General features: G+C 42.9%; 1 protein-coding gene across 6 annotated transcripts in view; it reads left to right on the forward strand.

The window, feature by feature from the left end:
* Window positions 1-25113, forward strand: part of PTK2B (protein tyrosine kinase 2 beta) — a 121489-nt gene that overhangs the window by 43317 nt on the left and 53059 nt on the right. For 4 of the 6 annotated variants that reach the window (XM_089528729.1, XM_089528731.1, XM_089528733.1 and 1 more), the window contains exons 3-9: window positions 6736-6802; window positions 9537-9789; window positions 14499-14677; window positions 15694-15781; window positions 17822-17901; window positions 19252-19314; window positions 21570-21624. In XM_089528729.1, coding sequence (XP_089384855.1) covers window positions 9577-9789; window positions 14499-14677; window positions 15694-15781; window positions 17822-17901; window positions 19252-19314; window positions 21570-21624 — 678 coding nt within the window. In that variant the 5' untranslated portion in view covers window positions 6736-6802; window positions 9537-9576. The remainder of the gene's footprint in view (window positions 1-6735; window positions 6803-9536; window positions 9790-14498; window positions 14678-15693; window positions 15782-17821; window positions 17902-19251; window positions 19315-21569; window positions 21625-25113) is intronic. The other 2 variants (XM_089528730.1, XM_089528735.1) reach the window with 2 other exon arrangements.

The raw sequence follows: 25113 nt of genomic DNA on the forward strand, positions 1-25113 counted from the left end.
GTGGCCTTTCACCTTGATGGTCTCCCATCCAAGTTGCAAGCAAGGCCAATCCTGTGTAGCTTCTGAGATCAGATGAGGTCAGGATGCGGTCAGGCAGCGTCTTGTCAACTGTTCCAAGAACTGTAGACCTTCTGCAAATGGGAAGACTGCTACAGATTCATTTCCCAGGGTGCCTCTACACTGTAGAAATAATGCAGTTTGACACCACTTCTACAAAATCCTGGGATCTGTAGTTTTGTGAGGCACCAGAACTCTTGGGCAGAGAAGGCTAATGACCTTGCAAAACTACAACTCCCAGGATTCCATAGGATGGAGCTATGGCATTTAAAGTGGTGTCAAACTGCATAAACTACAGTGTAGAGGCACCCTCAGAGTTAATAATAATAATAATAATAATAATAATAATAATAATAATAAGTTTTATTTATAAACCACTATTCCGTGTTGATCATAGTGGTGTACAGGTAAAAATTGCAATATCAAATACAAAGTACAAGATAAAAATTGCAATACATAAATAAAACTTCAATAAAAACATTTCAAAATACAGATTAAAACCATACATCACATCCAGACCAGCTAAATGCGCTCGATAATGCTGTACATATAGGGGGGAGTCATATATCATCAAGGAGCATCGGGGAAGGCTTGCCGAAACAGGAAGGTCTTGAGTCTCTTTTTAAAGAGATCCAGGGAGGTGGCAGAGCGGAGTTCCTCAGGAAGGGTGTTCGAGATCCCAGGGGCCGAGATAGAAAAGGCCCTTTGTGAGGTTGATACATATCTCATTATCGGGATCCTCAACAGATTCTTCCCAGATGACCTGAGTGTGCGGGGCAGACTATATGGGGAGTGGCGGTCCTCCAAGTATCCTGGGCCCAAGCCATTTAGGGCTTTATAGGTTATAACCAACACTTTGTATTGTGCCCAGAAGCGAACAGGCAGCCAATGGAGATCATGCAGAATCGGTGTTATATGGTCGGCCCTGGAGCATCCAGTGACCAACCTAGCTGCCATATTCTGCACTAGCTGAAGCTTCCGGGTTTGGTACAAGGGTTGCCCCATGTATAGCATATTACAGAAATCCAACCGAGAGGTTACAAGAGCATGTACCACTGTTTCAAGGTCCCCCCGGCCAAGGTAGGGTCGCAGCTGGTGTATCAGCCGAAGCTGATAACAGGTGCTTCTGACCGTCGCATCCACCTGAGAAGTCAGCTGGAGCGACAAGTCCAGAAGCACTCCCAAGCCGCGAACTGAGTCCTTCAGGGGGAGCGTGATCCCATTCAGGACAGGTGGACAAATTTCACCACCCGGACCAGGAGAGCCTATCACTAGTACTTCCGTTTTCTCTGGATTCAAGCTGAGTTTGTTTTTCCTCATCCAGCCCATTACCGACTCCAAGCAGGCATTTAGAAGAGAGATGCCATCCCTAGTTACTGCATCAGTCGGGGACACAGAGAAACAGATCTGGGTGTCATCAGCGTACTGATAACACCGCGCCCCGTGTCTCCGGACGATCTCTCCCAGCGGTTTCATGTAAATGTTAAATAGCATGGGGGACAGAATGGCTCCTTGAGGGACACCAGATGTAAGTTCCCTCTTATCGGAGCAGACATCCCCCAGCTGCACCATCTGGAGTCGTGCTAAATGGCTTTAACTGTGCAAATAGCTGTATTATAACGCTCAGCGATAACTTTCCACATGCTTCTATTTATGTCTTGAATATGCTTTCATCAGTTTTTAAGTTTTGCAAGCTTTCTTGAGCCTCCCTTTCCAAAAGCAAGGATGTCTTTGAAAATCCAAATCTTTCTCCTCCTCTATTGTTGCCACTGGGTGCCTTTCAGTTGTTTCCAACTTATAGTGACTGGAAGGGGACCCTATAACAGGATTGTTAGGGTTGTGGTGTTTTGTTTTGTTTTGATTTTTTGCCAAATTTGTTCAGAGGGGGTTGTTGTTGCCCTTCTCTGAGGCTGAGAGAGTGTGACTTTCTCAACATCGCCCACTGGGTTACTACAGCTAAGCAGGGATTTGAACCCTGGGTTCCCAGAGTCCTAGTCAACCACTCAAACCAACATGGCCTGATGGCACTAAAATTAAGTTACAGGTTGACTTTCCCTTATTTGAACTTCTTGGGGCCAGAATTGTTTTGGATTATTTTCAGATTTTGGGATATTTCCATATGCTGTATATACTCATGTATAAGTCTAGAAATTTAGGTCATAAAATTGACCCAAAAAACTTGAGCCGACTTATCAATGTAAGTAGTGTATCTTAACTCTTATTTAAAAGAAGGAACCATCCCCTTGTGAAAAGCAAGAGTATAATCTGTCCTGGAAGCAATGACTCCCTCTTCCATCCTTCCATCCTTAAGAGTGAGCACAAAGAGATATGTCTGCTGGAATTTTGTAAGTTCTTTGACATTGTTTTGCTTTGCTTCATCCTTTAGATCCTTTGCTGCATGCTCTAAGTTTTACCCTCGACTTATCCATGGGTCATAGCAAAATCCATAATTCTGGTCCCAAAACTTGCCCTCGACTTATACATGAGGTCGACTCATAGTCGAGTATATACGGTACATAAAAAACTATCTTAGAGATGGGACCCAAGTTTAAGCACAACATTCATTTATGTTCATATTCACCTGGTGGACCGTAAAACTGAGAACAATAATAAACCAAAAAAGTTTAGAGTATACCATTTTTAAAAAGCTGTTTAAAACACTCTAAAACACATAGAATCATAACGTTGGAAGAGACCCCAAGGGGCTATCCACCCCAACCCCATTCTGCCATGGATGAAGACAATATCAAAGCCCTCCCTGTAACAAATGTCTGTCCAGACTTTCTTTAAAATCCTCCAAAGAATGAAAGGCAGGATATACTACTTTTCAATGGCTCTTACTATTAGGAGGTTCTTCCTAAGGTTTAGGTGGAATCTTTTCTTGCACCTTGAATCCATTGCTCCGTGTTTGATTCTCTGGAGCAGCAGAAAGCAAGCTTGCTCCATCCTCAATATGACTTCCCTTCCAATATTTAAACATGGGTATCATATCCAAAGTCAACATAGGTTTCAGAGAAAGAGGTCATGCCAGACAAATCTAATCTCTTTCCTTGATAAAATTACCAGCTTGGTAGATGAAGGGAATGCTGTGGATATAGTATATCTTGATTTCAGTAAGGCCTTTGACAAAGTTCCCCATGATATTCTTGCAAACAAGCTTGTAAAATATGGCCTAGACAAGGCAACTGTTACATTGATTTGTAACTGGTTGGCCGGCCGAATGCAAAGGGTGCTCAACAATGCGGCAGCTAACAAGGCCAATGCAATTTTACGCTGCATCAATAAAAGTATAGTGTCTAGATCAAGAGAAGTAATAGTGCCACTGTATTCTGCTTTGGTCAGGCCCCACCTAGAATATTGTGTCCAGTTCTGGGCACCACAATTCAAAAAGGACATTGAGAAACTGGAGCCATGTGTCCAAAGGAGGGCGACTAAAATGGTGAAAGGTCTGGAAACCATGCCCTATGAGGAACAACTCAGGAAGCTGGGGATGTTTAGCCTGGAGAAGAGAAGGTTAAGAGGTGATATGATAGCCCTGTTTAAATATTTGAAGGGATGTCATATTGAGGAGGGAGCAAGCTTGTTTTCTGCTGCTCCAGAGAACAGGACCCAGAACAATGGATGGAAGCTCCAGGAAAAGAGATTCCAGCTCAACATTAGGAGGAACTTCCTGACAGTAAGGGCTGTTTGACAGTGGAACACACTCCTTCCTCAGAGTGTAGTGGAGTATCCCTCCTTAAGCAGAGGCTGGATGGCCATCTGTCGGGAATGCTTTGATGGAGAGTTCCTGCGTGGCAGAATGGGGTTGGACTGGATGGCCCTTGCGGTCTCTTCCAACTCTACAATTCTATGATTCTATGATCCTCTCTTAACAATGTAAAACCATATCCTTCAAGATTCAAGGCAAGGTTGTTAGGTCTTAGATAATTCCACAAGTTTGCAAATTTCCAAATTTGTTAGGTCTTAGAGAACCCCACAAGTTTACAAATTTCAAACTTGTTAGGTCTTAGGGAATCCTACAGGTTTGCAAATTTGCAAATCTGTTAAGTCTTAGAGAACCCCAGAAATTTGCAAATTTGTTAGTTTATGGGGAACCTCACAAGTTTACAGATTTCCAAAACTGTTAGGTCTTAGATAATCCCACATGTTTGCAAATTTGCAAATTTATTAGTTCTTAGGGAATCCCACATGTTTGCAAATTGGGGCAAATTGCTTTTTAAAAGCATCTCTCAGGGTCTTGGTGCCATCCTGAGGCGTGTCATTTTCCCCTCCTAGCTTCACCTTAAGGCTTCTCTTCTGGTCTCAAAGGCCATGGTACCAGCATGTCCTCTCCAACGTCACAAAGGCCAGACTTTTATTTGTCACCAAAATCCAGGATGGCAACCCAGTTTTCTGTCTCCATACGAAAGGCCTGCGACACACTCCTTCTTAAATCTCTTTCTTCGGAGAAAGGACGCAAAACAGATGTAGAGCTGCCAAATCCTCAGCAGGTCTGTTGTTAACGCAGTGGGTCCTTTCTGGAGGAGTTCAGGATTTGGCCTGCCATCAAAGGAGATGTTTTATACTCCCACCTCCTTCCTTCTCTGTTTTTCTTTCAAATCTTAAGTGATAGTAGCTATGAATGGAACCACTGCAAGGAAATGCATTTGCGACTCAAAGATGTAGCAACGCAAATAAGACAAAGGGGTGGAAAGAGGTGTATTTTCTTTGTGCTTGGAAAAATCAAATGGTCTGATCTTAGGATGAACAGATGTCCTCCTTTTCCAGGACATGCCCTCCATTCCAGCCTTCTGTCCAGGAAGAATAAAGAAACATCCTCCATTTGGAGCAATGTTGAAGCAGTATGAATTTATATTTATATGAGTGTTTTGAGCTTTTCTTTGCTAATGTCTTACCTTTTTCATGGATGTCCTACATTTTGCCGTGCCTTTTCCTCCTTGGAGGTTAGAACATCTGGTCACCCTGCTCTTAGATTTCTCATTATAGAATCATTGAGTTGGAGGGAACCTCCAGGGCCAGTTAGTCCAACCCTTGCCTTTCAGGAATACCCACCTAAGGCAGTCTCAAAAGATGGCCATCCAAATTCTATTTGTTGTTGTAAACTGCCAGAAGGTAACTTTCAGTTTAGAGCAGCCCTATGGATGTGAGATCTCCAAGACCTCGGTTATCAGTAGTCCTGCTCAGGCCCCGCAAACCCAAGGCTGTGGCTTCCTTGATGGAATCAGTCACCCTGTAATGTGGTCTCCTTCTTTTGTGTGGTGTGACACACAGTGTCATGCCACCCTGGGGGTGGAGCCTGGGTGTGCGTTGTGTTGATGCTACGCACCGACTCCGACCCCAATCCAGCCCAATCTGCCAGTGTGCACAGGGCCTTAGTGAGCTGGCTTGTCTGTAAATTATAGGAACGTATGGTTACCAGATCAGAACCATCCCAGCTTCTGAAACCTCAAGAAGCTTCCTTCCATTGCTTCCAACTTAGTTCAAAGTGCAAAAGTAACTTGCACTCCATAATAGGTGGAATCATAGTCTTTCCAGGAAGTTCAGGCAAAACCAAACTGCTTTAGCCTTTCCTCACTTGTGTGTTTTTCCTCATTAATGCCTTTTGTGATCTTGCCCGCACTCTGATGTCGCTCAGCTAAACATGTCCTGGTTTTCCTCCGTGAAAAGTTGGAAGGCATGGTAAAACACTTTGAGAGATTCTTTCATCAGGAGCAAGGAGTGGTCTCAGAGAAAGAGAAAATATGCCGAGGTTCAGTGTCCGTTCCGCTGGAAACAAGTTCCTTCATGCACAGTTTTTGTGAGAATTTTCCCACCATAAGCTGTGTCAAGTCCATTTCTGCAAACTTCCCCCTTCCCTCACGTCTCTTGCATGCCTGCTCCGTGTGGATTCTTTTTGTCTGCACATAGGTTCATGCACATTTTTCAAAATTAAATATACGTACCGTATATACTCAACTATTAGTCGATTTCATGCATAAGTCGAAGGCAGGTTTGGGGGCCAAAATTCTGTATTTTGATATGACCCGTGGATAAGTCGAGGGTAAAACTTAGGGGCATGTGACACGGATAAAGCAAAGGAAAACGATGCCAAAGAATTTACAAAATCCCAGCAAACATAACTGCTTATGCTCACAGTAAAGGCTGGATAGATAAGAGAGCAGAGCAAGATCAGTGCTTCCAGAACAGATTGCACTCTTGACTTTCACCAAGGAATGGTTCCTTTTTATATAAGAGTTAACTTATAGTGCATACATTGACCGTAGATAAGTCAAGTCAAGTTTCTTTGGTTAAATTTTTGACTAAAATTTCTAGACTTATACATGAGTATATACAGTAGATGTATATATTATGTATACACACACACACAAACACACTTGTCCCTCAGCCACCGTTCATGTCCCTCAGTCCTTTGCGAATGGCAAGCTCCAAGGGACAAAAGGCATTCAATGGGGCTTGAATATTTGCGATTTTTCGTTTTTGCGAGGGGAGGGTCCAGAATGGATCTCCCGCAGAAACAGAGGGGAGACTATTTAAAAATGTTTGCTATTGGGTTTTGACCTTTTCTTAAGAGCATGCATAATGGTGAACATACTTTTTTTCCTTTTGGAATTACAAAGCAGTCCTGGAAAGATACATATCTCTGATGGTAAATGGTATCCGTTTCTGCTTTTGTTCCAGGAGAGGCTGGAAGGGATCCAAAGATCATCTAATCCAACCTGCTGCCAGTGCTGGAAATCCACAGTTGGTATGCAATAACAGATTTTTAGCATTCAGAGCTAGCGTAGTGGTAGTGGTCTGAGTATTAGACTATGGTCCAAAACACACTGCTGAAATAATCCAGTTTGAGACCGCTTTAACTGCCCTGGCTCAGTGCTAGGGGATCCTGGGAACGGTAGTTTATTGCAGCACCAGAGCTCTCTGACAGAGAAGCCTAAATGTTTCACAAAGCTACAACTCCCAGGATTCCCTAGCATTGAGCCAGGGCAGTTGATGCGGTCTCAAACTGGCTATTTCTGTAGTGTGTTTTGGACCTATGACTCGTAACCATAGTTCGAATCCCTTGCTCATCCATGGAAACCCACTTGGGCAAAAGTCACACTCTCTCTGTCTCAGAGAGTTGCAAAGGCAATCCCCCTCTGAACAAATCTTGCCAAGAAAACCCCATGAGAGGTTCGCTTTAGTGTTGTCATAAGTCGGAAACAACTTGAAGACACACAGCCTCAGGGGTACTTTAGTGCTAAATTTCCTGTATTGACAGGGGGTTGGTCTGGATGACCCTTGTGGTCCCTTCCAGCTCTGCAATTCCATGAGTCTCCCTTGGACAGCAGGAGACCTCGAAAACCCAGCTACCAAAATAGCCCAGCTTTTTGCATCTGTTGTTTTTCCCCCACTGGAATCGATCACATGAAGATCAGGATCGATTTCCAGTGGAAACTATGGACATAAAGCTTGAATCAGGATTCGGAGCTTTTCATAGTGGGGATGGGGCCTTAGTAGACCACAAGTTGAACATGAGTCAACAATGTGGTGCGTCAGCTAAAAAGGCCAATGCAATTTTAGGCTGCATCAATAAAACTTTAGTGTCTAAATCAAGGGAAGTAATAGTGTCACTCTATTCTGCTTTGGTCTGGCCCCACCTGGAAAACTGTCCAGTTCTGGGCACCACAATTCAAAAAGGATGTTGAGAAACTGGAGCCATGTGTCCAAAGGAGGGTGACTAAAATGGTGAAGGGTCTGGAAACCATGAAGCCCTATGAGGAACGACTGAGGGAGCTGGCGATGTTTAGCCTGGAACACACTCCTTACTCGGAGTGCAGTGGAGTCTCTTTCCTTAGAGGTCTTTAAACAGAGGCTGGATGACCATCTGTCGGGGATGCTTTGATTGAGAGTTCCTGCATGGCAGAATGGGGTTGAACTGGATGGCCTTTGCTGTCTCTCCCAACTCTATGATTCTGTTATTCTAGTGCCACTCTATTCTGCTTTGGCCGGGCCTCATCTGGAGGAATACTGTGTCCAGTTCTGGGCAGCACAATCAAAAAGGATGTTGAGAAGCTGGAGGGTGTCCGGCAAAGAAACCTAGGGAAGGTGAGGCTCCAATGCCCAGCTGTGCTGAGGCTGAGAGGCCTGAGAAACAGAGAGCAGAGGTGCCACATTTGGGTACCAGATGGAGGGTGTGCAATTGGCAAACTGCTATGGGTGGCAGAAGGTTGGAAGAGCCAGCCAAGTTTCTCTCAGGAAGCGCCTGTACTTGTGAGATAAAATCGTGCTGGTATTTGCTGATCAAATGCCTTCCTGCGCATCCAATCGAGATTTGTGTGACTCTGTCTCCCCTTTGTGTCCAGAAGCTGCACTTGCAACTCATCCTTCTTTTCCCAGCCTTTGACAGCTAGATGCTTGATTGACAGGCAAAAACCCAACAGGAGAAACACTCCCTCCTCCTGTGGATTATTTTCTATGCTTCCTTCATGGAGCTGAATTTGTGCAGCAGCAATAATGATGGGAGGGTTACCATGGTTTGTCCTAGAAAACCAGGAAAATCCTGGGTTTAAAGGGTTTGAAAAATGTCCCTGCCAGCTGGGCCAGTTGAAGAAGCCACAAACTTCAAATCCCAGAATGTAAATGGATAGCAGTATTTAAACAAACAACAACCTGAAATACAGTGGGACCTTAGGGTTTGCTTCCAGGACCCTTTGATACTAAAATCTGTGGGTGCTCAAGTCCCATTATATAGACTTGCATAGTCAAATGGTGTCCCCTTATATAAAATAGCAAAATCAAGGTTTGCTTTTTGGAATGTGCATATTTTTAGAATATTTTGAAGCCATGGCTGGTTGAATCCATGGATATGGCAGGGAGGGGGGGCTGACTGTGCGCATTGTTACATATCAAAATGTGTGCGGGAGGCTTTTTATAGGCGGATTTTGGTTTTGTCTTTTTGATAAACCACCCCAATCCTGTCTTGCTTGCTTTTTCCCCAGTTTTGTGGAAGAGAATGATAGCGACCCTAAATGATGATGCCAGTAACAACAAAAATCCACCAAACAGTGATCTCTTTATTGGGCCCACCAGAATGCACAATATACATTTTTTAATTATATTTTATTGAGTACAAATAAAATACAATTAACATTTTAAACATACAATAATAATTTTGTCTATTTTATATCACTGTATTCTATCCTCTTCTTCTTATATTTACTTAATCTCATAGATTATACATTCAATATGTATATTCATCTTTCGTCGACCAGCCATCTATCTTAATATATAAATCATCTCATATTTATACATTTCACGTTTGGCCATATCTTGATTACAAGTTAAAACAGAGCTATAAACAAATTTAGAACTCAAGATTATAATTACAGTTATCAAAGTATAATAAATTTCCAAACAAAATGCACAATATACATGTTGCAAGCTTTCATTTAAGGCACAGATCCATTGCACATCCAACTCCTCTCCTTTTACCTTGCCAGGGAGTGATGCTCCGGCTTTAGTGTCCTGTCGGCCTCCGAAATGATGTCCGGATTGCCGGAGGCCCTGAGCCGGCTCAGGGCGAATTCGCTCCGCAGCTGCTTCAGCCTGGCTGGACCCTCGGAGTCCACCATGGTGGCCGTTCCCTTCGAGGTGGACGAAGTCCGGATCCTGAAGGTTTGCTTCTACAGCAACAGCTTCAACATGGGCAAGAACTTCAAGCTGGTGAAATGCACCGTCTTGACGGAGATCCGGGTGAGCCTGGCAGGGCACTGTACAATTTAATCGTCAAGGTTGTATCCTTGGGAAATTTTAGTTTAGTGGTGATTCAGAATTCTCTGTTAGACAGGCCGATAGGTGTAGTTTTGGGACATGCACCAGACCAGGAGTGGACAAACCGTGCCTCTGCTGCACCTTCTCTGGCCTCTGGATCCAACTTTTGTGACCCCTGAAGCCTCCCAGTGGTTCACCAAATTCACCAACCCACCCATCATTTGCCCTAAAACCTTGCATCAAATCCCCCCCCCATGCATGAAAAATATGTGAAAATACCCCCTTGCACTCCACCCCTTGCAAGAACTCCATAATCCCATACGTCCCCCCAAAACCTCTGTTTTCCTCTGAGGTCCCTCTCAAAATGGTGACAGGAAGTGCTGTCATTTTGTGAAGGACTGCTGAGGAAAATGTAGGTTGACGGCTTGATGTTTGCAGAGGGAGTGCAGCCCACAAGGAGGTCGGGGTGGGAATTGGTCCAAGCCTCCCATTCAGTTGCCCACCCTCCATTTGTCCAGTGGTCCTTCAGGTATTTTGGAACACCACTCCCAGAAGCCCCAACCTGTTTGGCCAGTGATCAGGGATTCTGGAAACTGAAGCCCAAAATATGTGGATGACTGAAGTTTGAGCACCCCTGGGTGACATGGAGAGGGTTTCTTAATCTTAAACCCACCAAATTAAGTCTGGGTCTTCAGATTGCAGAAAGCAACCTTCCCCAACCTAGTGCCTATCACAGAATCCTAGAGTTGTAAAAGTCCCAAAGGGCCATCCAGTCCACCCCCATTCTGCCATGCAGGAACTCACAATCAAAGCATCCCCAACAAATGGCCATCCAGCCTCTGTTTAAAGACCTCCAAGGAAGGAGACTCTATCACCCTCCGAGGGAGTGGGTTCCACTGTCGAACAGCCCTTACTGTCAGGAAGTTCCTCCTAATGTTGAGCTGGAATCTCTTTTCCTGGAGCTTGGATCCATTTCTTCCAACCACCATCTTGAGGGGGAGAGAGGCCTGTTATGTTTGTTTGTTTTTTTACTTTGTATTGTACTTCCTGTTGTACACCGCTTTGATCTAATTTGGAAAAGCGGTATATAAATAAACATCATTATTATTATTATTATTATTATTATTATGGATCCTGTTCTCTGGAGCAACAGAAAACAAGCTTGTTCCCTCCTCAATATGACATCCCTTCAAAGATTTAAACAGGGCTGTCATATCAGCCTTTAACCGTCTCTTCTCCAGGCTAAACATACCTACTGTATTTTCCGGCGTATAAGATGACTAGGTGTATAAGACGACCCCCAACTTTTCCAGTTAAAATATATTGTTTGGGATATATTCGCTGTATAAGACTACCCCTCTTCCAATGCACACCAAATAAAAATTTAAAAAAACATCAAATTTGATTTCAATATGGTAATTTTAATTTAAATGCTTATGACATGCAGATACTTAGCAGGAAACCTTGTTGTATACAAAGCCTGCTTGGACTGGCCATCTCTCCCTGCCTGCCCAGCCCTCCCTGTCTCCAAGACTATCAGAGTGGTAGCTGCTTTCATACGATCGCCGCATACGGTGGGGATGTGTCCACGGCCGTTTTTGAGCTCTCCCCATATGCGGCGACCACAGATTCTCTAGTCTGGCTCGGAAGTTTCAGCACCTGCCCTATCAGATGACACCCAGCATATAAGACGACCCCCGACTTTTGAGAAGACTTTCCTGGGTTAAAAAGTAGTCTTATACGCCAGAAAATACAGTAGGTCCCTAAGTCTCTCCGCGTAAGGCATGTTTTCCAGACTGTTCACCATTTCAGTCGCCCTCCCCTGGACATGCTCCAATTTGTCAACATCCTTTTTGAATTAGATATGTTAATAATAATAATAATAATAGTTTTTATTTATATCTTCCCGCCTCTCCCGATGGATCGAGGCGGGATCACAACAGAGTTAAAAACAATTACAGTATTACAACATTAGTTACCACATAATTAAAACCACAGCTAAAAACATGAAACATCAATCAATCACAGGGTCAGGTGCTCTCATTCCATACCAATAGTCTTCATAGGAGGTCAGGAGGATATGCATGGCGAAAGAGTTCTGTCTTTACCGCCTTCTTGAACATTTCCTAGGATGTAATAAAGCGAGTCTACAGTTCCTATCATCCCCTATGTCCAATGGCTCCAGTAGCTGGGGGCCATGGCAGTTGTGGTCCAAAACCCCTGGGGTACACCACCCGGATGGAGAATATTGTGCAAAAGCATTTGCAATCGAGTTTTGCGCGTGGGGGAAATATTTCAGGTAGCAATGGCTGGTGGCTTACAAAACAGTGAATCAGTGAATCAATCCTGGGTTCTAGTACAAAGTTTAAGGGAGGTCAGTTAGGTGCTGGACCCTATCCCCTTGTTAGAGATCTCATACATATAAAGAGTAGGGGTAGGATATCATGCCTGTTTCCCCTGAAATAATCTCTTCCCCTTAGGGAGGCCCTTTCAAGTTCCTACTAAATTCCAGATCGGATTGGCCATTCCCAGGACCCCTCCAATGCCACTTGTCTGAGGTCTCCAAATTCTGTCTTTTGGTCTCCCTCACCCTGCAATAAATTTTGTTCGGATGTTAAGCTGTCAGGGCAAGGAGATTTTGCATGAATGTGAGCTTGCAGATGGTGCTCAGAGCCATACGAAAGCCTCCGGAAACATCCTGTCATGGAGGAGTACATGACAGAACATTCACAGAGCATATGCGCTAATGCCACCTCAGTTTTCCCTTCCAGTGCAAAGAAGCAGCAAATGATGCAAATAAAATAAAATGAAATTTTCTTACTCCTTGATTGAGAAGCTATAAGTTTCACAGTTTGTTAAAGAGTTGATGGATGCATCAAGTAACCAATATCACATTATGTTTAAAGAATAGTGACGAGAATTCGTCACATCTCTACCAATGTGTTCCTTGTAGGCCAGGGTCACCAAATGTGCCCCTTTCTAACCCTCTGTATAGGAGGAATTCCAAAATATCCTCCATTTTGAGCATGACTAAGAAGTCCATTGAGTATCCACATTTGCTGTTCCCCTTCAAGACATTTATCTATTTGACCAGCTGTCCTTGTTGCAAATAGGGAGAATAGGATGGTTCCTTCTAAAGTTCTTTTTTCCCTAGGAGCATTCAACGGACCAAACTCGCATCCAGAGCCCAGGATGATTTTATTTCTTAGAGGGGAAAAGGACAGCAAATGTGGTGTTAGGCGATGGGCTGCTTGAGGACACACTGCAAATGCTGAAAGGGTCTCCCCCCCCCCCCATTAATTTCAGCACAATGGCCAAAGAAATGAATAATTTAAATGTAGACTCGGTCAAGGGTTTGTTGTTGGTAAAGTACATTTTTAAGCCTTTGTCTTCCTCAGAATTCTCTAAGTATATTGCAAACCAACGAGACATTTTAATGAAGGTAAGTTCATCTGAAAAATATGGTTGAGTACATAATAAAATATAGTATATGTATTATATACAGCTATATTATATATAGATTGGTTTTTTATTATGTACTCATCCATATTTTTCTGGTGAATTTACCTTCGTTAAAAGGCCTTGTTGGCTTGCAATATAGTTACTGAAGTAATATAGCTGTGAGAGCCAGCATGGTGTAGTGATTTGAGTGTTGGATTAGGACTCTAGGGACCAGGGTTCGAATCCTGACTCAGCCATGGAAACCCCCTGGGTGACCTTGGGTGAGTCACATGCTCTCAGCCTCAGGGGGATGGCAATGGCAAACCTCCTCTGAAGGATCTTGGCAAGAAAAGCCCATGATAGGTTTGCCTTAGGGTCGCCATAAGTCAGAAATTACTTGAAGGTACACAACAACTGCAACAATAAAGCTGTAGATAAACTACAGTGAGATTTGGTTCCAGCATCTCCTGTGGGCACCAAAATCCATGGATGCTCAAATCCCATTAAATACAGTGGGGAAGTAAAATGGTGTTCCTTATTTTTAAAAAATGACAAAATCATGGTTTGCTTTTTGGGATTTATAGTTTTAAAAAATATTGTTGTGTGCCTTCAAGTCATTTCCAATAGTTTCTGACTTATGACAACTCTAACACAAACCCTTCACAGGGTTTACTTGGAAAATTTCTTCAGAGGGGGCTTCCCTTGCCTTTCTTTGAGGCTGAGAGAGTGTTATTCTTAACTATTCTCAGCTTAACTAGCCAGTATTAGACTAGGGTTTATGAAGATGATAGTAGATTAGATAGATAGAAGATAGATAGATAGATAGATAGATAGATAGATAGATAGATAGATATTTTCATAAACCTTAGTCTAATACTTGCTAATGAATAGTTGTTAGTGAATATATATTATATAGACATATCATTTCATAAGCACTAGTCTAATACTGAGTTAAATGGATTCTGGTGTTTTCTCTTTTTCAATATTTCTCAACATCCGGAAGTTCTTCCTAATGTTTAGTTGGCATCTCTTTGGTAATTTGAATACCTCTGGCTCATCTCCTACCAACCTGAGGAACAGAAAACAAGTTTCCCCCTTCTTCTGCATGAAACCCCTTCGTATATTTTAAAAGATGACTATCACATCATATTTGCAGATGGCCCTTTGTGTGTGCGTGTGCGTGTCAGTTTTTATCTCCCTCTCTGCCCAAACCTAATCTGCTCTCTCCCATTGCAATGGCCAATTTGCAGGAGGTCATCCAATCCATCTTGCAGAGCGGGCGGATCGGCCCGGATATCCAGCTCGCCGAATGCTACGCTTTACGCCTGAAGCATGTGAAATCGGATGAGATCCACTGGTTGCATCCAGACATGACGGTGGGCGAAGTCCAAGAGAAATACGAATGTTTGCACATTGAAGCCGAATGGAGGTATGGAAGCATCTCAAAGTTTTCTTCTGATCCTTTATATGTATGTGTTTGTGTGTGTGCACACAAAGTGAAACTCACCACCACCAATTTTTTCTTCTTCTTCTTCTTCTTCTTCTTCTTCTTCTTCTTCTTCTTCTTCTTCTTCTTCATCATCTATTACTTCTTCTATTTCTTATTCTTCTGTTTCTTCTATTTCTTATTCTGCTATTTCCTTTTCTTTTTCTATTCACGATCAACTGATCCAGTACACAGGGACGTAGCTAGGATTTTAGGAAGGGGGGGGGGGTCCAGACTAAGTGCCACCAGTATAATGGGGCTTGGGTGCGGTGGCACAGCAGCACACACCATTCATTTTTCTAATGGAAGGGGGGGTCCCGACCCCAAGAACCCCCCCTTGGCTACGTCCCTGCAGTACATCCAATAGAAAACTCAAACATGAAATTAAAAACGACATCCAAAAGGATTAAATGGTACAGTAAAAGCAAACAGCCACAGAAACCAAATGGATGACTTGTCACACTCTCTCAGCCTCAGAGGAAGGCAATGGCAATAACCTTCTCTGAGTAAAACTTGGCAAGAAAACCTTAGGATAGTGTTGCCAGAAGTCAGAGTTGACATGAAGGCGCATAAGAACAACAAAATAATTACACTTGACTGCTATGTTATAATGAGATCTTTGTAAATGATGCATTTATAGCTGCTGAATATGTTAATTTTAGAAAAAGCAAATGTGTCTATTAAAAATTCACCTTCCTGAGAAATGTGGTTTTAATGAACAAAAATGCAAAACATTTCCAGACTTTCAGAGGTGAGTTAAGTTACAGAAAAATGAGAAACTGCCTCATACCAAGTCAGGTGCATATTCTCTCAAATTTAACTGACTGGCAGGTTTGGAGAAAGGTACTTCTTTGGAATATAATGGCTGAGATCCCCCAGACCATGATTCTGGGAGTTGTAGTCCAAACAAGTCTGTTTTTCTGGTTCCAGTCCAAACTATAACTTTTGCTTCCTTTAAGGTATGACCTTCAGATCCGTTACCTCCCCGAAGACTACATGGAACGTTTCCTCGAGGACCGGACGACACTTCTGTACTTCTACCAACAGGTGAAAGAGCCTTTGGACTTGTAGTTACACATCTTCCTCAACCCCTGTTTAACTTATTACCCAAAATGCTGGGGTCTGGGGAGAACACCTCCAATTGCTATGCTTTTTGGGGGGATTTGGTACTTAGCTCAAAGGAGAAATATAGTATGATTGGGGCAACAGTGACCTCGGGCTCCAGCCCAACTATACCAGATCCGCAATCACACAGAACTCCAGAGGCGTTTCAAATAGGTTTTATATTTTATTAAAGGTGCTAAGTAAAATACACACACAAGGACTAGGAAGCAAAGGTGGGAAAGGTGAAGAGATGTAAGACTGCCAATGGTAATAGGTTACCTAGAGGGATCTTGATTCCAACAGAAGAGGATCTGGAATGGAGAGAGGACTCAAAAGCTCCCATAGCAAGTGGGAATGGTGAATGTATTGAGGTGCTTAGCCAAGTAAACCTACAGAATGTCTCATAGAATCATAGAATCATAGAGTTGGAAGAGACTGCAAGGGCCATCCAGCCCAGCCCCAATCTGCCATGCAGGAACTCTCAGTCAAAGCATCCCTGACAGATGGCCATCCAGCCTCTGCTTAAAGACCTCCAAAGAAGGAGACTCCATCACTCTCCAAGGAAGTCTGTCTGCAACTGGACTGAAGCTGAAGAATGGCCAATCAGGCACTGATATTTATACTAAAATCCTTGCCTGGAGGCAGAAACCAAGGGTTCAAAAAGGTTTAAATCACTCTAAAATAACTCTCAGGCAGGAAATAATGATCTGAAACCAGACTGAATATAACACAATGGATGATTTGTGCAAATATCTCAGACAAAAGGGATTAGCACACCAGTTCTCAGGTCCTTTGTTTGACCATGTGCTTCCAGTCCTTTCCTTAGCCATAATCCCTTCAATGGTGGTGCAGTAGTTAAATGCCTGTACTACAGCCACTCACTCACAAACCACAAGGTTGTGAGTTCAGTCCCAGCCAGGGGCTCAGGGTCCACTCAGCCTTGCATCCTTCTTTAGGTTGCTAAAATGAGGATCCAGCTTGTTGAGGGCAATTGGTTTACACATTGTAAACTGCTTAGGGAGTGCATCAGTGCACTGATATGCAGTATAGAAATGTATTTGCTATTGCTATTGCTATTCACCCTCTGCCGGCATAAATGGATTATGCTGGAAATTCCACTGACTTCCTCAAGGCAAGTTTCTTCCTGGACCCTGGTTAGTTCTAACCGCGTTTGCTTTCTGCACACGGGTCTGGTGTCCACAATGGGGTCATGCTTGAGTCACCTACGCCAATTTTATTAGTTTTATATGAAATAAGGAGGGGTGAATGGGGCTAAATCTTGGGGTAACAAAGTCAGTGTAGCCACATGTGCTCCCATTAATAGATGTTGGAGAATTATGTGCTTTCCACTGCATGCAGAGCATTTTGTATGTTCTCGTCTCCTTAGAAAACCAGTGCTCTTCTGCTGGAAGTGTGCAGGTCAGATCTGAAGGTCCAGGACTGCAGTTCCCAGATCTCAAGTCATGGACATTGACTTGGATTATTTCTGCAGTGCAGATGCAGCCTTTGGGGAAGAGCATCATCTTAAAAATTAACCCCATGTGTTCTTGGCCCTTCCTGTCTATGGTAGCCACACCTGTTTGGGATGCAAAGCAGAGCTTGGAAAACTTTCTTTGTTTGAACTACAACTCCCATGTGTTCTTAAAAACAGTGTTTGCACAAGTGTTCAGAACACTTTGAAGCATAGTCTTGGAGCGTCAGATTTGAGCTGCACACTTCCAGCAGAAGAACAATGGTTTTCTAAGGGGACAAAAACATAATAAATGCTCTGCATGCATCAGAAAGTACACAGAACTCTCATGTGTCCTTAAAAACAGTGTATTCACAAGTGTTCACAACACAGGAAGGAAAAGTTTGTTGTTTTCTGTTCAAAGTAGAGCTTGGAAAGTTTGCAGCCAGAGAAATATTTTCTTATTTGTTAAACTGTGTTTTTAGTATTATTATTTGAAAAGCATGCCTGAGCAACTCTGTTTTCCCCTGCAGCTCCGGACAGAGTACATGCAGCGTTATGCCAGCAAAGTGAGTGAGGGGATGGCTCTCCAGCTAGGTTGCCTGGAGCTCAGGTATGTACTAGCCACTGGCTGGGTGCAGGCTCATAGGAAAACCTTGGACAGAGGCCTGTCATCATGCATAAGAAAGGCCTGTCCTAAGCAAAGCACCCTTCTCAAACATCAGAAAGAAACTGATGAGGCTGCAAGGCTGGCGTAGGATTGCCAGAGTGAAAACTGGAGAGGGTTCCTGTACCTTTAAATAAAGTTTCCATCAAGAAAACTGGAGAGGGTTCCTGTACCTTTAATTAAGGTTTCCATAGTGAAAATTGGAGAGGGCTCCTGTACCTTTAATTAAGGTTGCCAGAGTGAAAGCTGAAGAGGGCTCCTGTACCTTTAATATATCTGCAGGAGAAGGAATTGTAGCTTCTCATTCAACCAGGCAATAAGCAGCACCTGCCGAAATTCCCTGTTCTTCACAACCATTAAAGGTACAAGACCTGTCTCCACTTTTCACTCTTGCACTCCCAATTAGAAGAGGAACAGCTCACATAATCCCATGTTGGGAGAAAGGTCAGATGTACATCCATTAAATGAAATAAAGAATAAACAAATAACAAAAGGAGGGTTCTCACGAGTCCAGAGTCTCAGGGCCTGACCCTTCTTCCCCATTTCTCAGGATGACGGGGGGAATCTCAAAGGGAAGAGTGCTGCCATGAAAAATGAGTGTATCTATATCTTCCTCAGTACTTACGGTAACAGTGTTGAATCTGATCTGGAGTTTAATATTTCAGGTAGTTATCTAGGGAGCTGAACCTATAGAGGCTAAGGTTTGGATAGCTCTGTTTAAAGTTAGAACTAAAATGCAGAATGGATGTACCACTCGCCACAGGAATGCCATCCACTAGTTGCCACTGGGTGCCAGCATGGCTATCTGCTCAGCTGAACTTCCATTGCAGATAACTGTAGGGCCACTGGTGTGGCAGGCAGCTTGGCCCCTGTGAAGGATTTTCTACACAATTAATATTTGTGCATCAGAATACTATTTCCCATGCAAAAAGTACTGTTTTCTGCACAGAATATGCTGAAGATTCTGCATAAAATGTGCACATGGTTGATTTGCATAGAAAACAAAATTTTCTGGGCAGCACTTAATGTTATTGCAGGGAAATATTATTATTTTCTAAACAGAAAATGCTGTTTTTCATGCAAAACAACCCTATAGAAATTTTGTGCAGGATAAGTGATGAACTGTGAATTTTAAAAATCGCATATCTTTCAAAGAGCTTCTTGTCGCGGGAAGATAATCAATGAAATTGCATGTGGAAGAAACTGTGTGATGAATTACATCCCTAGCTCATGTGCTCCTGTTGTCTGCCATGCGCGGTTTCAGACATGCTCTGTATTTCCCACACTTTTTTGCAGGAGGTTCTACAAGGACATGCCCCAGAACGCTCTCGACAAGAAGTCCAACTTCGAATTCCTGGAGTACGTAGATGAAGATGTGCCTTTTCTCTGTTTCTACTTGGGTCTCTCTTCGCTTTTCTCCTTCTCCTTATGTGTGTGACACTGTCTTTGTTTATCCCTTGTGACTGTCTCTATGAACACTACCCAAAATCCTCTTGGGGTTTACATCTTTGTAAATTGACCTACATCTGCATGGATTAAGAACTACATAGTTGTGTAACATCCATACTGAATAGAAGGCTGCTCTTACATTACTACAGTGGGCTCTTGGTATCCACTGGGGTTTGGTTCCAGGACACCCCTTGGATAATAAAATCCGTGGATATTCAAGTCCCATTAAATACAATGGTGTCTCTTATATAAAATGGGGAAATCAAGGTTTGCTTTTTGGAATTTATAGATTTTTAAAACATTTGCAAGCCACAGATGCTTGAATCCGTGGATACATAATCTGTGGATAAGGAGGGATGACTGTTCTAGTCTCTGGAGCAGCAGAAAACAAGCTTGCTCCATCCTCAATATGAAATCCCCCCAAAGCCCTGTATAAAAGTATTTGAAGGGATGTCATATTGAAGATGGAGCAAGCTTGTTTTCTGCTGCTCCAGAGACTAGGAAACGGAAGAATGGATACAAACTAGAGATTCTACCTAAACATTAAGAACTGCTTGACAGTGGAACACACTGCTTCAGAGTCTCCTTCTTTGGAGGTTTTTAAGCAGAGGCTGGATGGCCCTCTGTCAGGGATGCTTTGATTGAGAGTTTCTGCATGGCAAGGATTTGGACTGGGTGGCCCTTGAGGGCTCTTCCAACTCTATGATTCTATTATTATATTACATAGCAGAGCCAGAAAAGTGCCCAATGCTTATTGGTGTCCATTGCTCAATGGAACAATGCACAATAGGACACAATTAATATTTTGGACTGGCCACTGTCAAATTGGTCAATCCTATCATGTTTTAATTTTAATGTTTTGATGAGCCCAGATGTCCAGAGGAATTAGATGATTCAATGCAGTATGGTTAGCCCTCCACATTCACAGCATTGACTTTTGTGGGTTTAATTATTTACAGATTTGATTAAAACATTCTCTCGGAGTGTAGTGGAGTCTCCCTCCTTGGAGGTCTTCAAACGGAGGCTGGATGGTCGTCTGTCAGGGATGCTTTGATTTGGATTTCCTGCATGGCAGAATGGGGTTGGACTGGATGGCCCTTGTGGTCTCTTCCAACTCTATGATTCTATGATTCTAGGACTCTCTTGGGCCTTCAGTGCAATTCTGCCAGAATTTGGCCAAAGAGTTGTGCTGGAGGACCTAGAGATTACGAGAGAAAATGCTTCTCTAGGCATTTGTAGGTTCTCCAGCATCATTCTGTGATCAGCTTCTGGAAAATGTTGGGTGTAGCATTGCTCTGGAGGACCTGCCTAAAGAGTCCTAAGGAGGGGTTTTCTCAGGTTAAAAAATGTGTTTTTTATTTGTGGTTTTTCTACTTTCACGGGGGTCCTGTGCCCACCCCCAGCAATTGCAGAGGGCCCACTGTATTAATGTTAATGTTTAGATGAACCTAGATGTGCAGACGAATAAGATGAATTAATGCAGAATTTATGCTGTGTAGCTTGATTATATATGCTTCTGTTTAGGTTCATGTTCACTAGCATAGTCATGTATCTTCATGTTTACTGATATCTTTATGTATACACTCGTCCCTCCCGATTTGCTGGGGATCCATTCCAGACTCCCCATTGGATCAAAACTATCGCAGATATTCAATCCCCATTGGTTATAATGGTGGTGTGCTCCTGGGCGTGAGCACCATTTTGTCCCTCCTTGCTCTCTGTCCACGAAGGACCAAAACCACAGGCTCCAAGTCCGCAAACGGAAAGGGACGAGTGTATTCATTTTTGCTGGTAATAGCATCACAGACCTGGGATGAGCTAGCTCAGATATGCAACTCATAGGCATTACATTTGGCTGTTAATATCATGTTTGATAAGAGGTTTGGTATATATAGTTGGTCCTCCGTATCCACAGATTTTTTTTTATCCACAGCCTGAAAACATTACCCAAAATATAGACAATCCAATAAGCAAAACTTGATTTTGCCATTTTATATAAGGGGCAAACCCCTTCTGAAGAAACTCACCAAGAAAACCCCGTTATAGACTAATACCTTAGGGTCACCTTAAGTCAGAAGCAACTTGAAGGCACATCACAACAGTAACAAGTGACATAGCATAGTTGCATCCATCTACATGAAATCGTCTCTGCTTTTCTCTTCCAGGAAGGAAGTTGGGCTGGATCTATTCTTCCCCAAACAAATGCAGGAGAATTTGAAGGTAAGAGATGCTCATACAGGATCGTAAGAATCAACATCTATGATTTGTACTCCCCAGTTATAGCAATTTGATATCCCCTTTAACTGGGGAATCTTGGGATTTGTAATGTGTTGAGCGAGTCCTTAGGCTGCATCTGCACTGCAGAATGAATGCAGTTTGACACAGGACTTCATCACACAGGCAAAAAAGACAGGAGTGTAGCGGGATGCTCCCATCAGTGGGGCGCAATAGCTTGAAGATGATCACACGGCGTTTCACAATATTGTGATTATCCCACGATTATCATGTGAATAAAGAGGAATTCTAGCATGCAGATTATCACACAACGTTGTGCGATACTGCAATTATCCCATGATTATTGCGTGAATAAAGAAGAATTCTAGCACGAAAATTATCACATGACATTGCCCGATATTGTGATTATCCCACGATATTGCGATTATCCTATGATTATTATATGAATAAAGAGGAATTCTAGCCACCACTTTTTACTGACATGAAAATCCCATGAATAAGAAGCGGTGCTAGAATTGCTCTTTATTCACAGGATAATTACAGGATAATTGCAACATCACATAATGTCAAGTCATAACCTTTGCTATATTGACAGGAGCATCCTGCTATGCTCCTAGCTTTTTTTGCCTGTGTGATAAAGTCCATGGCTTTAATCGTCACAGCTCAATGCTATGGAATTCTGGGATTTGTAGTTTTGTGAGCTATTTAGCCTTCTCTTCTCTGTCAGAGAAGCCTGGTGCCACAACAAACTACAAATCTCAGGGTTCCATAGGTTGGAGCCATGACACTTAAAGTGGTGTCAAATGGCATTAAATCTGCAGTGTGGCAGCAGTCTTAGAATGGTTGCAAGAAAGGTCTTATAGTGCCATAGCTCAGAGGAAGATGGACTAAAACTTTCTAGCTGATACTTTAAGAAATTCACCAAACTACAAATCCTGGGATTCCATAGGATGGGGTCATGACAGTTAAAGTAGTGTTAAACTGCATTAACTCTGCAGTGTGGCAACAGCCATAGAAACGTCTGCTGGAGAGCTCAGGGGAACATGAACTAAAACTCTTTAATCAATACTCTAAATTGCTCACCAAACTACAGATACCAGGTGTATCTTCAGGCTGAAGTGGTATCAAACTACCGTAAATGTGTAGTGCGGATATACTCGGTGGGCGCATTCCCACTCGCTTATACACCGGTTTACAAAGCGAATCCAAGGTGTATCGTTCCCACTCAATCCCGAATTAACTCTAGAACAGTTCTAGATTTACCCTCTATCATTCCCACAGCGATTCGAATTTGATTCCAATCCAAACATTTAAACCGGATCAGAAGCCTATAAACCAGCGCAAAATAATAGTAGGTTTTACCCCGGGTTATCCCTTGTGCCGCTATACGAATCGCTGTATTTAAATAGGAACGAAAGGGTGTCTGATTCGGGAACCTGGAGATGGGAGGAGCAGAGCGCGATGGGCTGGCCTGGGGGTGTCACCCTCTTTGGTCTCTTTCTGCATCGCCAGCGCCATTTTCTTCCAGTTGCATAATAGCCTTTCCTCCGGTGGATTGCAACCTTCCCTCTGCTCCTCTTTCATAGACCGATGTGGGAGGAGAGCCATTGAACACCATTTTTAACTATTCATTTTTCTTTTTCACCTCTACCTGAGCAGCAGATGGGCTTTGGAGGACAGCCCAGAGATCAATGGGTCAGGCAAAGAGAATTTGGGGACCCGAGGCTCTTTGTAGAGGAACTATGGGATGAGTTTTGCAGGACATAACCCTGCTTCATGGCTCCCAAGACAGCCCAGGGAGCAACCTTCCCCAAAGATTCTCTCCCCAGTGAAGCCCTCTGCCTTCTCCTCCTTGATCTGATTTGGCGAAAACACAGGCACACACACTATAGAGATAGATAGGTAGGTAGGTAGGTGTGTGTGTGTGTATTTATACACACACATGTTTATATATGAATGCTCTCACACACATGCATATATATATATATATATATATATACACACACACACACACACACACACACACACACACAAACATATAGGTATATACACACATACATATTTGTATGTTTGTGTGAACGCACATATATATACACATATGAATGTATATTTGTGTGTGTGTGTGTGTGTGTATTTCTAAAGTAAATTATAAAGTAACAACTTTTTTAATTTATGGGGAAAGAAACCTCATCTGCAGTTCAAAACCCACTGTAGAAATAATCCAGTTTGAGACCCCTTAACCTGCTGTGGCTCAATACTAAGGAATTATGGGAAGTGTTGTGTTTGTGAGGCATTTATCCTCCTCTGCCAGAGTGCTGGTGCCCTAATAAACTACCATTCCCAGGATTCCCTAGCACTGAGTTATGGCAGCAGTTAATATGGGGAGACACAGAAGAGGACGAATAAGACGCAACAGAAGAGCCTCGGATGCAGACGATTTCCATTGGCTGCCGCCCCTCCAAAACCCACTCCCCAAATCTCCAAGCCAGAAGGATGACTGCTTTGCTGGAGGACCTTCCCCCAGCCTCTCTGGGGTCTTTCTTCCAAGGCAGCCAAGCAGAAGTGCTCTGGGGAGGCAGGCAGTTTTCTCTCCTCCCTCAACCATCCTTCCCCACGAACTTCCTTCCAAATCAACCACACAGAAGTTCTTGGGAGAGGCAGTTTTCTCTCTCCCTCCCATCGGTTGCCTAAACCAGCCCTTCCGGCACCTTCCAGGCTCAGAGGCACTTATTCAGCGCCTCCTCATTGGCTCTTTAAAAAAACACACCGCGAAATTTAATACAAATTAAAAACGTCCCCGTAATGGGAACGCAGGTACAGGCAACATCGGTGCATGTTACTCCAAATTATTGTGACGTCATGATGACGTCGCTTTGATTGACACGACAGTCATAGCCAAAACAAGTGAATGTGAACGAAAAAGTAACAAAACCAGTTTAAATATACACCGATTCATCCATGAATGGGAACGATACTGTGTCAATTACAGCGAATCAAAATAAAACGTTACGTAAATGGAAACGATAAAAATAAAGCGATTTAAAAAGTGGGATAACACTGGCTGTATTTTGAGTCATTTTAAAACGAACCGCTGTATTTAAAATAGTTTTAAATCGCAAGTGGAAACGCCCCCTAAGTCTCCTTGAGGGCTGAGAGGTGATATGATAGCCTTCTTTAAATACCTGTAAGGATATCATGTAGAAGAAGGAACAAGCTTGTTTTCTGCTGCTCCAGAGACTAGAGCCTGAACCAATGGATTCAAATTACAAAGAAAGAGATTCCATGTAAATGTTAGGAAGAACATCTTGACTGTTAGAGCTATTTTTATAAAAGTTAAAACCAGTAGAATGAAAAGCACTTTCAAAGATGTAGGAAAAATCTTTCAAAATGTTAATTAGAATGCAATTAAACTATCCATTGCATATGATGATGATGATGATGATGATCATCATCATCATCATTATCATCATCATT

Source organism: Sceloporus occidentalis, unplaced genomic scaffold, assembly GCF_023333645.1.
Source record: "Sceloporus occidentalis isolate IW3139 unplaced genomic scaffold, rSceOcc1.0.p SCAF_6, whole genome shotgun sequence".
In the NCBI taxonomy this organism is placed as follows: domain Eukaryota; kingdom Metazoa; phylum Chordata; class Lepidosauria; order Squamata; family Phrynosomatidae; genus Sceloporus; species Sceloporus occidentalis.